The sequence below is a fragment of the Molothrus aeneus genome, chromosome 4, assembly GCF_037042795.1.
Source record: "Molothrus aeneus isolate 106 chromosome 4, BPBGC_Maene_1.0, whole genome shotgun sequence".
Lineage (NCBI taxonomy): Eukaryota > Metazoa > Chordata > Aves > Passeriformes > Icteridae > Molothrus > Molothrus aeneus.
The window spans coordinates 55,448,584-55,461,116 of NC_089649.1; the positions used below are offsets into that span (position 1 = coordinate 55,448,584).

The following is a 12,533-nucleotide window of genomic DNA, read 5'->3' on the forward strand; positions in this document are numbered from 1 at the left end:
GGAAGTTTACTAGGTATCTGTTGGCCAGTGTTGCTGCACTCTTTTTACAACTTAAAGAAAAAAACGTAGATTGGATTTATAGCTTAATATATACTGCTTGTTATTTTCAACTACATTGCTTAAATTTTCAGAATAGCTTCAGCTTGGGAGAAGCTTTGCCATTAAAATAACAAATCAGTGAATCCTTCAGCCTTCTATATGAAATGGAAGTTCTTTTAATACAAATGATATCCTTTGAATAAACAAAGATAAAGTAAAAGGCATGGTTAGGAAAACAACTGTGTGGGGCCACAGTCCTAAATATGCTTTCCTTAATTTGGTCTCAGTGAGATCACTCCATTGGATATAGTGGGTTTGCACTGGAGCTGTGTGTCAAGAGTAAAGTTGCAATGCGTATGTCACTGGGGAGGTCTTAGATTTGTATTTTAAGTGTATAAGGAATCAAATTCAATGGAACTGAATACCACAAGAGCACAGAAGAGTTAAGGTGGGAAGACAGCTCTTGGGGGTCTACTAATCCAATCTTCTTGCTCAAACACAACCACCTAGAGCAGGTTGTCCGTTTTCAGTGTGGTTTTGATTCTCTGTGACTCCACAGACTCTCTGGGCAACCTGTTCCAATGTTTGAGCCCTCTCACAGAAAAAAGGGTGAGGGCGCAAGACCCTTCCTCACCTTCTTGCTGTCCTTTCTAAGGAGCCTGTATCCCTTCATCACAGCACTCCAGTTGTGTGAGCTATCCCACCGATTCTCCATGATCCCAGAGTTTGTAAGCCTGTAACTGCACACAGTCTTCAAACTCCTCTTCTTTATTCCCCCAGCTGCATGTGTTAGAGACCTTGGAGGGGCATCAGAGTATGCTGGCTCTGTGGTACAGGCTTAGAGCTTTCCTACAAGGCTGTTCTATGGTAGTCTCCTTCTGTACATGCCTATGGTCAAAGGAATTACTCTTCAGCTCAGTTGCTTTGTGAATTGCTAAGTCCTTTCTCTTCCCATTATCCCAGTCTCTTGGCTTGCCCACCCTATCCTAAGTTTCCTTATTCCCTCCCACATAATTTCAAGAGTAAAGCTCTCCTTTTGAAGCTCTCCAGCCTACTGGCAAAGGTACTTTTGCCTCATGTGGATCAGGTGGATCCTGTGTCTCCCAAGCAGCTGCTGTGCCTTAGAGAGGATCCCATGGTCACAGAACCATATTTGAGGCTCCTAATACTGAGTCCCATAATGTAATGATGATGTATTCCTTGTACAGAACACAGCTTGATGGTTTATCTTCCTACCAGCCAAAAAGGCCCATCAGAGAACCTGAAGGTCATGGCCCTTAATGCTATTCCAGTTATCCATGGATATCCCAAGGTGATTCATTCAAATCAGCATTCTGACTGCTTCAAGTGCTGTTGGTATCACAGCAGCATGGTACCCACTCACTGAGATGTTGGCCAGACAGCTTGTCTCCTGCTAATGAATGTCTGTGGGCATGACTTTTTTGGGCAGGCATAGCATCAGAAAGACCAGAGGTTCTAGACAGGATTATCTGTGACATACCACAAATGGACCCATTTTAATCCATTTCATTTCCAGCTTCTAGCTCTATGTACTTGGCTATCACAATTCACTTCTGAAACAAACTTAAGGGATTACCTTATGACTGTTCCTGACATGATCATGAATAATGACTAATGTAGCTATTTCTTGTAAATTAATGAATTCACTAAGTTTTGCTAGCCTTGTGTTAAGGTGCAAACGCTGCATTCAGAGTTCTATGAGATAAAATCTGTGGATAAAATACACTACAGGGTAAGGAATAATTTTGCATTTATCTCACAGTGGTGCTGTGAAGATTAATGTGATTTCTTCCTCTCTACAAGGTGTTTGAAGATGAAAAACATTATGCATGTGCCGAATGCGGACCGGTGCACCTTGCTTTGGTTTGTAGGTGCATGTGTTTGACTCCCATAGCATGAGGTAGCAGTTGGAAAATAATGACATTGTTTGTCTTTGCAACACATAGAAAACAATATTCCCATGGATTTCAAAATGTGCCAGCTCCAAGAGCATAGCCAGTTGAGAGATTTTTGTTTCTGGACTCTGAGATCTTTATTCCATTGGTCAGAGCAGGTGGCAGTATGTAAAACCTAGAACTTGTTAGCTACACTAGGAGTCATGCTTTGTGGAGTGACACTGTTGTTTCTTCAACAAATAGGTTTTGCACTAACACAGAATCATAGAATCATTTAGATTGCAAAAGATCTCTAAGATCATTGAGTCCAACCATTAACCCAATGCACTGCCAAGGCCACCAGTGAAGTCTAGGAGAGAAGAAATGCTCATTCTAATAGATGTGGTAGTCCCTCAGGCCTGATGTGTACAACAACTTCTTCTCTGGTTGCTGTGTCTTACCTTAATGGAATAGAGAGACACTTCTGCACACCTCTGCACCTGAGTACTCTCAACAAATACTCTGTCAATTAATTACAGCACCCAAATGTTTAAGGGATTTTGATTATTTTTGTGCATTATCTCAAAGCTTAAGATATCTTCAGAAGTTCAAAATATTTAGGAGAGGATTTTCTTCTCTTGTTCTGCTTGACAAAGCTTTGATTTTTGATGTTGTTTTTCAGTGTGAAAATATGACCCATATTAAGTGTATTCTGGTTTGTATACCCAGGATCTGTAATTTTAAAAGTCTTCTCTAGTTTTTCATCTTTAACAGAAAAATACGATAATTTTGGGATTTTATTGCAAGGATGCCAGTGCTAAAGGCAGTCATCAGTTCCCATATCTTGGAGTGAACAGTGGTAGTTGTTAAGTAAAACAGGTTTTTCTGTATTAATTCAGCTATTGCAATCAGATTAATTCATTTGAGGAGAAACTGTGCTTAAATTTGTGATCAGTCACACCCATCAAGTGTGCTGAATGTTTCATCAAACCTTTTTCTGTCAGACCTATAATTCAGTGTTCTTGTTTGTTTGAGGGTGTGGCTGGAACAAACATAAAAGACTGTAAATTGCAGTATAGGAATGCTTGTATTTAAATACTTCTAAACTGTAAAGGTATGTTGGAAGTTTCCCCCTCTTCCCCCTTCCCATATTACTTTTTCAGGGAGTACCCTAAAGGCAAAAAGTCATTTTTTTAATTCCCTTTTTTAAGTGTTGGATAAGATTTATGTGCAAAAGAATTGAGAGCTGTATTAAAGACTGTTACTATCCATCATTTCTAAAGCGCAGTGAAGAAAACTAACTCTGTGTGTACGTGTAGCTAGATTTGCCAAATGATTAAAGGAGCCAAACTCCAGTGCAGTGCATAATGTCAGGGATGACTATTTGGAGTTACTGTTTTTTTTTTCATCAGGCCATTGGTCACTAGTGAGCAGAGATCAGTTGCTGCCTGACAGGTATTTACTGGCTCATGTTAATAAGTGTTTGTAGATATTTTTGTCAGTATTTTTTGATGCTCATCTGTAGCTAAAGTTCTTTTCCACCTTGTGTCCCCAAAAAATGTTCTGGCAAATTTTAACAAAGCCTAAGTGGAAAATGAGGAGGTCTGTAATCCCATCCCACTGAAGCTTTGACTTTCTGGTCGTTTTGATCTATCATGCTTTTTTTTTCCTTTATGTAATAAAGGTACACACTTCTCACTTGGCACTCAGAGCCATCTTATTCTCCTTTTTTTCTTAGCTTCTGATGGGATTGTTGACTGTGGTTGCATATGCATTGGTCAGAGGGGTAAGGAATATGGGGACAGTGTATTATGTCTAGTACTGCAGTGGGGTTTAGACAGTGCTCACATCATGCTCCACTGAGAAGGTGGTTGGGCACTTGAACAGGCTTCCCTGGGAACTGGCCACAGCACCAGCCTGTCAGAGTTCAGGCAGCATCTGGCTAACATTCAAAGGATGTGCCTTCCTTCTGGGGCAGTCCTGTGAGGTACAGGCAGTTGGACTTGGTGATCTTTATGAATATGAATCCCTTCCAGCTATTCTTTGAGTCTATGATACATGCAAGCTTGCCATAACAGATGCATATGAAACAAATAGCTTGTTGTGCTGCAGAGGCTCCAGAGAACCTGCCAGAAATGGAATGTGGCTGGAGCCCTGGAAGCTTGTCTGATACTGGCCAGCTACAGAGAGGGGGCTGAAGCAATACTTGTTATTTTCTATTAGAAACAGCTGCATTGAGAATAGGGTAGGAGAAACAGTTTCCACTCCTGCAGAGGGAAGACAAGATGAGGCAGCAGAAAGGTACCTCTGCATCTTTCCCTTCTTTATTCATGCCTCAGAAACCTCTCTTCATCAGTACTTTAGAGTTAGTTTTGTGTAGTGTGAGTGAAAGAAGTAAAGTCTTTCACAGTTTCAGGAGTCTTTTAAAGGTTTCACCTGAAATCAAAAGAAACTCTTGAAGAAATTGACTTTAGAGAACCTGAATTTGGCTAATTTACAGGGAGTTGTTCTCTGTTACATGAGTAAATGATAAGAACTTTATTGTCTGTTGAAGTAACGAACCTGGGATTTCTGAGCGAATTCTGTGTGTGTTCTATGAATATTGAAAAGAAGTTGCCAAATGGAAAAATGAATTGCCATTGCCTTTGCATAAATTGCTCCACTTTCCTCAAAAAATACGTGCTTGCAGGTACACTAAGGCAGTCCTCCATTGTTAGTTTTATCATCTCTCAAGCACATGGTATGTTTTTCTATTTAAGCCAAAGAAATGGTACCAAGTCCAGGTATCCATCAATATATCCTCTTGGTTGTCCTTAAGCCTAATAGAGCACTTTGAAAAGTCAAATATTTCTCCATCTATCCATATTTAACCAAGAGCTTTAATGAGGTCTTGCCAAAACCTTTGAAATTCGTAACAGTCTAAATTATGCATTATATGGAACCTCTAAGCCAGGGAAATGAGTAATTGCTGGAGACTACTTCTGTGACATAGCTTGGTTGTTTCAGTTTAATAGAAGTACAATACAAGGCTTGCAGGAAGGAGCAAATCTATAGTTAGCTCATTGTAATGCTCTTGGCATGGTCAAAAAAAGCTGGTTTATTTTGGTGTCTAAAAGTCTTTGTTTCAAGTTTCTTCCAAAACCTCTGTCGTGAGTATAAAGGTTTTTGTCACGTTAAGTCATTTATATGACTGACAAATAAAATTCAGCATAGAATTGCAACCCCAGAGAAATGGTTTTAAAGGAAATAAATCTGAGCAGGAAGATTTAGTATAGGCATGGTAATGCCTTTCCTGCCGTTACTGTGAGCCAGGTTTTAACTACAGACTGCTGAAATCCTGGTGTTACGGTTGTAAACACTGATTAGTGAGATTGAGTTCTTTCCAGGTGTTGAAATTACATGTGCTATTGCGGTGTTAAGAGTTGTGCCAATTCATCATAAAAAGGAGCTTTATAAATAGAGGCGTTTAGAGAGGTTTGTGCAATTCATATTCCTTTTAACTAACACAGGCTTTATTGAAAGTCAACTTTGTTTAAAAAAAATAAAAAATTGCATCTAAGCAGTAGCCATAGATACTTCAGTTTAAATACAATTTCCTGCAAACATGGGTTCTTTGTTTTCTTTCTTTTACACGGCCATTAAGAAGTACTTTTCAAAACCATTGATTGAATGTGTTCTGAAGCTCCTTGATTCATTCATCCTGTGAATGACTATTACACTATTTGTTTAAGAGGTAGGAAAAAGATCAGTCCACCAAAGCTGATTCGTGAGGAATCTTTTGTATTGCTTGAATGGTTGTTGTCTTGAAAATAAAATTAGAAGCAGCTTAATTTTAGTCCTGTATTGGCAGTAAATTGGCTATTTATAGGGGTTCTTTTGCTATTACACTCTTTCCCCAAATTATTTATTGCAGTCCCGAGGTTTGTTAGTAGTTTAAAAATGCTTTCATCTCTTCCAAAATGGTGTGAAATTTTACTTTCTTCTGAACTTTCTTCTGAACTTTTGGTCTCAAAGCATCAGAAGTACAGAAGCTGTAGCAGTGACTTAGGCTTCTTGTTCATCAGGTAGGATGTTGTCAGTTTCTTGAGTTATTTTTTCTGTTTAAAAGTTTGAAGCTATTACTAATTTAGACCACTTGGAATTTGGAGTTATCTTCTTCAATAGTAATGTACAAAAGTTCTACTTGATGGTAGCTTAATAGTCTAATCCTGCAAATGGTCGTATGCATGCACAGCTATGTTCATGTTACTATTCACATTCCTACGTTCCTCTTAATATTTCTCTTAAATGTAAAGCAGGACATGTAGAAATAGCAGTTGTTAGTGAACAAGGAGCAAGGTTGCAGTAATGGCTATCAGATACTTTGTTGATTTGACAGTGTATGAGTTGTAAAGATAAAATTCATTAAAACATCCTATGAGACTCAAGTGGTAGTAGAATCACTGGGTAAAAGAGTCAGATTGAAAAAGAGAGATGTCAGAATAGAGAAATGGGGGAGTTGAAAGAAAAGCACAGCAGGTAGGGAATCTAAAACTAAACCTAAAATACCAAAAGAGAACTAGGAACAGTTGCTTGATGAATTACAGTCAGTTAATGCATTGTCCTCAAATGCAGGGAGTGTGTAAGGGTGGCTCAGAGATACTGACTGATACATGAGGCTTTACTAAGTTGTACTTAGAAGATCCAAAAATTCTGTTTAAATTTCTTTTCATATTCTTGAGCTATATGGCAATGGATGACAAACCTAGCTGTCCATAGTCAATGTCTTGAAATGTTGCACCTTAGCCACTATGATTCTAACTCTCTTAGAAAAGCTGTCATTGGTAGGCTTTTCCTGTGTTGAGTCAATGTTTGTGTATTTATCAGACGTTTTTAGGGTAAAAATGGAATAAATTTACCTGTACTATTTGCTCATTTTAAGGTAGCATATATAGGAAAAGAGCAGATTGCATTTATTTTTTGATTAGTGATCAAACTAATGTTAATTAAATTGTAAGATCATAAACCAGACAGCTTGCCCTGCTAACTTAGTAGGTTAATGTGAATGACTGCTTTTAACTTGGATTATTGGGTGGGGAGCAGTGGTAGGGTTTTAAACTCCAGCTTTCACTTCTCTTTTTCCAGAATCTAGGTGATACCTAACAACAAAAATCAATCAGGTCATATTTGAAGTTTTGCAGTAGTAGTTATCCATGGTATAGCTCCATACAGGGTCAGGGACTTTGGCTGACAGCCTCTTTCCTGGCTGGAAATCTGCTCTAGATGCTATTAAGGACTTTCATTGTATCATAATTCTTTCTCAGCTGTGCCTTTTGTCTAATTATATGCAAGTTTAAAACTATTATTTTGGCAGCTTTGTATAAATATTGTCAAAGTATTCTGAATTTAATTCTTCCCACCAGCCACGATACTGGAACCAGCATAGAGGTTTTCACTTTGTCTCATTTGGGGTTTGTGTGCTGTTCTGGGAGTCTGTATGCACTCATGTTGTATGTGTTTTCTGCTATATAGAAAGATAAAGGAACCCAGGTGACTTTTCTTGTTATCTCTCTAATGAAGCATGAAGTCTGGGTACCACCAACAATAAAAGTAAAGATTGTTGGCGGATAAGGAGTAATTCAAGGGTTTATTTTCAAGCCCTACTTACACTTCTCTCCACAGACACTGACTTCTGACTGATGTTTATTCCTTTTCTAGGCAAATCTTGCTCAGCTACTGAGTGAGGCTCAAGATCGAAATAAACATCTTGGAGAAGAGATTGGAGAGCTTCAGCAGAGACTGGGGGAAGTACAAGGGGACAATAAGGTACTACAAACTGCCAGTAAATGGCATGGAATGTGTTAACTGGGCTAGAGTTTTGCATTTACTTCTTAGGAAAACAAATAAAATAATGGGTTGCAGAACTTCTCATGGAATGTGTAAATTGGGCTAGAGTTTTGCATTTACTTCTTAGGAAAACAAATAAAATAATGGGTTACAGAACTTCTAGAATACTTTTATAATACAAGAGTGCTTAGATCAGTGTAACTACAGAAGCTGTAAAGGATACCAGTAAGTGCATCTTATTATGTATTTTTGTATGCTGCTTTTGCTCTGTTGTCCTTAACACAATGTATTTTGTATTCAGCCTTGCTTTAATGCTTTCTATGTCTCTTTCTTTTTTGAAAAAAAAAAAACAAACAAAAACTGTGTTTTATTATTGGCCTTTCCTCTTACAAATAAGTACAGATAAGCATGTGTTCTACATGTGATGATTTCCAGGTTTTTGTACTGAACTGCAAAATTTTAGTAGATGCCGGAGAAGCATAATTTTTCCCTTAAAAAAATCTGGAGTAGTTGATCAGAAACACGTATAGTGAGCTTTCTACTAAGCCCTCATCCCATTACCCTTACATAACCAATTTATTTTGTTGCTAAATTTAGCAAGTTATATGGAACATTGCTCAAAATCTGCCATTTGGTATTAATCAAACTCCTGTTGTCTCCATTAATTGAAATATTTAAAGTCAAGCCAAATGCATGTAACATTCACAGCTGGAGCTTTATGCAAAAGTACATTCAGGGATCAAACTAGTGAGAGGTTGAATTGGAGAGTCGAGGTGGTTAACAAAGTAAAAAATTGAAACAAATAATCATAACTTCCCTCCCTCAACTACAGTTTTAAAATTATGGCATTTTAAAATTTGAATAAAAATGACATGGCTTTTAATTATTCAGGTGGGATTTGTCTTTTTCCATTCAAGTTTATTTTATTTATTTTCTTTTAAACTTAAGTATATTTTCATAATGCAAGTTTTTTTACTGTTTGTCACAAAGACCTCCCTTCAAGGTGTTCATAGAGCTGGGAAAGGTTCAAGTGAAACCTGAATTTGTAGTATGCATAGCATTCAGCATAACTTGCTCAACTCTTCAAAGACCAGATTTCTGACTGTTTATTTTCATTTGCATGTTACTGTTTGAACTGTATTACAGTGTAGAAGTTAGTGCCTTTCAGTTCTCCAGTACCAATATTATGCCACACAGCCTTTCCCAAGCTTCTCCTGAACAGATAGCAAGGGCTTGTAAGTACAAACAGAAAACAAAGGTAGGAAAACTGCAACACGTTTAAATATCAAGGTTATGTACCTATTGCAGTTCCTTATGACAAGATATGATCTTGGTAACACAGAGCCTCCTTCTTTGTGCCTGAACTGGCACTGTTTAGATTCACCTTTGTGGGTTAACATGGTATTAGCTAGTTATCTTCGTGACATCTGTATTCTCAGCTTGAATTTAAATTCATGATCCTCAAAATGAATGGAAAAGTACAAAAGGGGTTATTCTGCCCAGTGTGCCTTTCTCTGAAAGGTACAAAATAGTGCATCACTAAATACAGAGTGGGAGGAAAGAGCTGCATCAGACACAGATTAATTTAGACTAGGATTTTCATTTTTGGAACACATTCTTCACTCTCCGAGTAAATGAGAAATAGAGCTTATTTTAGTGTCAGGTTGCTGGTTTTCAAAGTGCCTAAAAAAGCATTGCCATCTCTCTGAGGGATTTAACACTCTCCTCCTGTGTCAGATTTCTCTCCCTACAAGCTTCAGTGATAAAATTCTAGGCTTGTTCACAAAGCCATTCTCTTCTGCTCATCAGTTCTTCTGTACTGGCAGCTGGGCTACCTCAGGCACTGGAGTCCAGATAATGCATGGTATATACAAAACCAAAAAAAACCATAATAATTTGCTTGTTCTTACATTTTTCCCCCTGCATTCTTCTCACTGCTTTTTCCAAAGTGAGGGAGGGCATCCTGCCCAGCTGGTCTACGTCAGCCTTACTTCTGGCAAGAGATGAACAAACAGCTGCTTTTGCAGCAAGTGAAGCTGCTTATGGATGAACAATTCTGCCTGTGTCTGAGCAGGGGTGACTCATGCAGGCTTTGTCACTGAGTGGCAAGAGCTTTGCAGGACCAAAAGAGAAAAAAAAACCTCTTTAAATATCACACATTAGTTCTATTGATAAAGAAATGTTTTGATGGCTTGGCTTTTTTTTCACCACTTTAATGTTTGCTACAAGTAGGATACAGTCACTTGGATTAGCAAGAAAACCTTGAACCGGAGATATTTTACTTGTTGAAATCATGTTAAACACGTAATCAGGCAATAACAAATTACTTGCATTTGGTTTAACTGGAATAATTTTTTCCTCTCATTTCAAGTAGAATTTTGTTGGCACAAATAATAAAACTTATCCAGACAGTCTCTGGAAGGATTTGTTGCTGCAGTTTGAAAAATACAGCAATAGTTAGACTGCAGCATTCCAGTGAGAGTTATCTAAGGCTATTTATTTTTATGATTGATCACAATCTTGCAAGTTCTGACACATGAAAACTCTTCTATCTTTATGATAGTTATTTGTAAATATTTTTCCTTCCTAATGTTTTGGCAGCAATGCTTGGAAACAATTACTAAAACGTAGAAGGAGATAGTTTAAAAATCTTACTCTCTCATGTGAAAGGTAAAAATGGAAAGCTAAGAGAAACTGGAGACTTCTGCAAGACAAGATGACTCAGTTGCCTTTACCTGAACGCCTACCCACACAAAGAATTGCTTTTGTGAGCTGCCAGGAGCAGTGCTGAGCGAGAGGAAGGTGCATGGGAACAATGGCTGCGGTGTCAGTTCCTTATTGCCAGGCAGACAATCCTTCATGCAGCAACTGGGAGAAGTGTTAAATGGGGTGTGTGTGTTTGGGCACAACTGGGACTTCAGGTAGCATGTTTGCAAGTTCTGGTCCACATTTTAAGATTTTGCAAGATAAGGTGGTGAAGACAATTGCTGTGACTGTGGCTAAACACGATGGTTGCTGCCTTCCATGAAGAATTGGTTGTGCTTGTTTCCCTTTTCTTTCTGCATGTTCTAGTGATAATCAGGAGTGTCCAGCTTTGGTGCAGGCATTGTCTATGGACTCCTACCCTGCACAGCACCTATCCCAGTGATGCTATTTTTAGGCATTGTGGGGCTGATACAGTGTTGCTACTTTGTAAATAATTATCGTAGCTGAAAGTGATGTAAAAAGAAGCTGTGATATTAAAATAAAAAGACAGTGCTTGCAGCAGTGGATTGTTTTGGTTAACAATTTATAGGTTCTTGACAAACAGGAGTTTTTTCTGGGAAGGTGCCATTAATTTAAATCTGTTCAGCTGTGAATGCTTTTTGCTGAATCCTGAGGGTTAGTGTTAACCTAAATGAAGTTGAGTGGTCTTTTCCTCAGTGATTTCTGAATGACAGAAACAAAAATACTAGCAGCTAGAGGGCAGGTGTATAAAGTTTATAACAAAGCATTAATATATAAAATAAACCCTTAAACCTCTGGCATAACAGTGTCTCTTTGGGTCACAGCATTTTCAGGGAAGAATTTTATAGCAGGTGGTGCTGCCTCATGAGACATTCGCAATGCAGAATTAAACGACTTGGCCTGTTCTGCCCTGTCAACTCTCTGATTGGCCAACTGTCTGGAAGAAGCACTCTGTTGTTCTATGGATTTATATTTTACTGTATTTTGTGTATGTTAATAATGCTGCTTTTAGAATTTTGGATCAGTTTGGAATTTTGAAGCATTCTTTTTATAAGACTTCATGGTTTTGGGTTTTTTTGCCTCAAAATTGCTAGTAAATAAAGAGTTCTCCTTTTATTGACAGAGTGTTTGACCTTGCAGGTTCTAATTGCTTGCAGTTTTATTTTATGCCTTACCCCCTCCTGGGCTGGAGGAGAGTTGGTCATAGTGCATGAGTGACAGCTTTGGTCCAGTTCCCAGCCTGGTGCCAAGTGTTAGGCAGAAGTTTTGCTCTGCTGCGGGCTTTGGACACATTAATAAAGTGTGATTCCTCTTTTCATTTCCAGTTTTTTTTTGAACAAGATTGAAACCTCAAAATGTTATTACATTTGTTTTTTGTGGTCTTTATCACCAGAGAGAAATTCTAGAAATTAAATTAATTTATCTGAATTAAATGACATAACATGACCACACCTTTTGTGCATCATCACTTTAGCTTTTAAAAAAATCCAATAGCTATGAAGCCATTCTAGGGTTTGCTGGTTGCCTTTTTGACTTGTTTTGATAAAGAAATTAATAGGAGTTATATCTCTTAGTATCCACTCAGCCTTACTATCTATGCAGTAGTTTGCACTTCACCTGTGGGGATAGTGAAATATAGTTTGCCAAAACCAGTTACTTTGCAGCCACAGCTTCCCCTGAACAAGTGAGCTTCTTATCAGCACGCATTGTACTAGCTTCAGTGACTTGCAGTGAACTGGAGCTGAAATAAGCAGGGAGGATGATTTTGGTAGTCTGTCTTGCATCAGCAGGATTTTAATTGGCACATTGTAGCTATGGTGACTGGCATCCCATAAATACCAAAGATAGATTTTAATGTACAATCTTCTACTTCAGAAGATTGATATTTTTTTTTCCTAACTCTGCAATATAATGGTGTGCATTAATTCCTTGGTGCAGTGAAAGATACAGGGAAAGTCAGACTGGTTATTGTGGTGGGTTTCCCTGGTCTCTGTGGAGCTCCTAAAGATGAGGCCTAGTTGTACTGAGTATAAACAACTGTAAATG

The 12,533-nt window shown here is 38.2% G+C and overlaps 1 protein-coding gene across 3 annotated transcripts in view; it reads left to right on the forward strand.

Moving 5' to 3' along the window:
- The window catches only part of CCDC149 (coiled-coil domain containing 149), a 51,667-nt gene that overhangs the window by 12,362 nt on the left and 26,772 nt on the right, over nucleotides 1-12,533 (forward strand). For all 3 annotated transcript variants that reach the window (XM_066548538.1, XM_066548540.1, XM_066548541.1), the window contains exon 4: nucleotides 7,632-7,739. In XM_066548538.1, coding sequence (XP_066404635.1) covers nucleotides 7,632-7,739 — 108 coding nt within the window. The remainder of the gene's footprint in view (nucleotides 1-7,631; nucleotides 7,740-12,533) is intronic.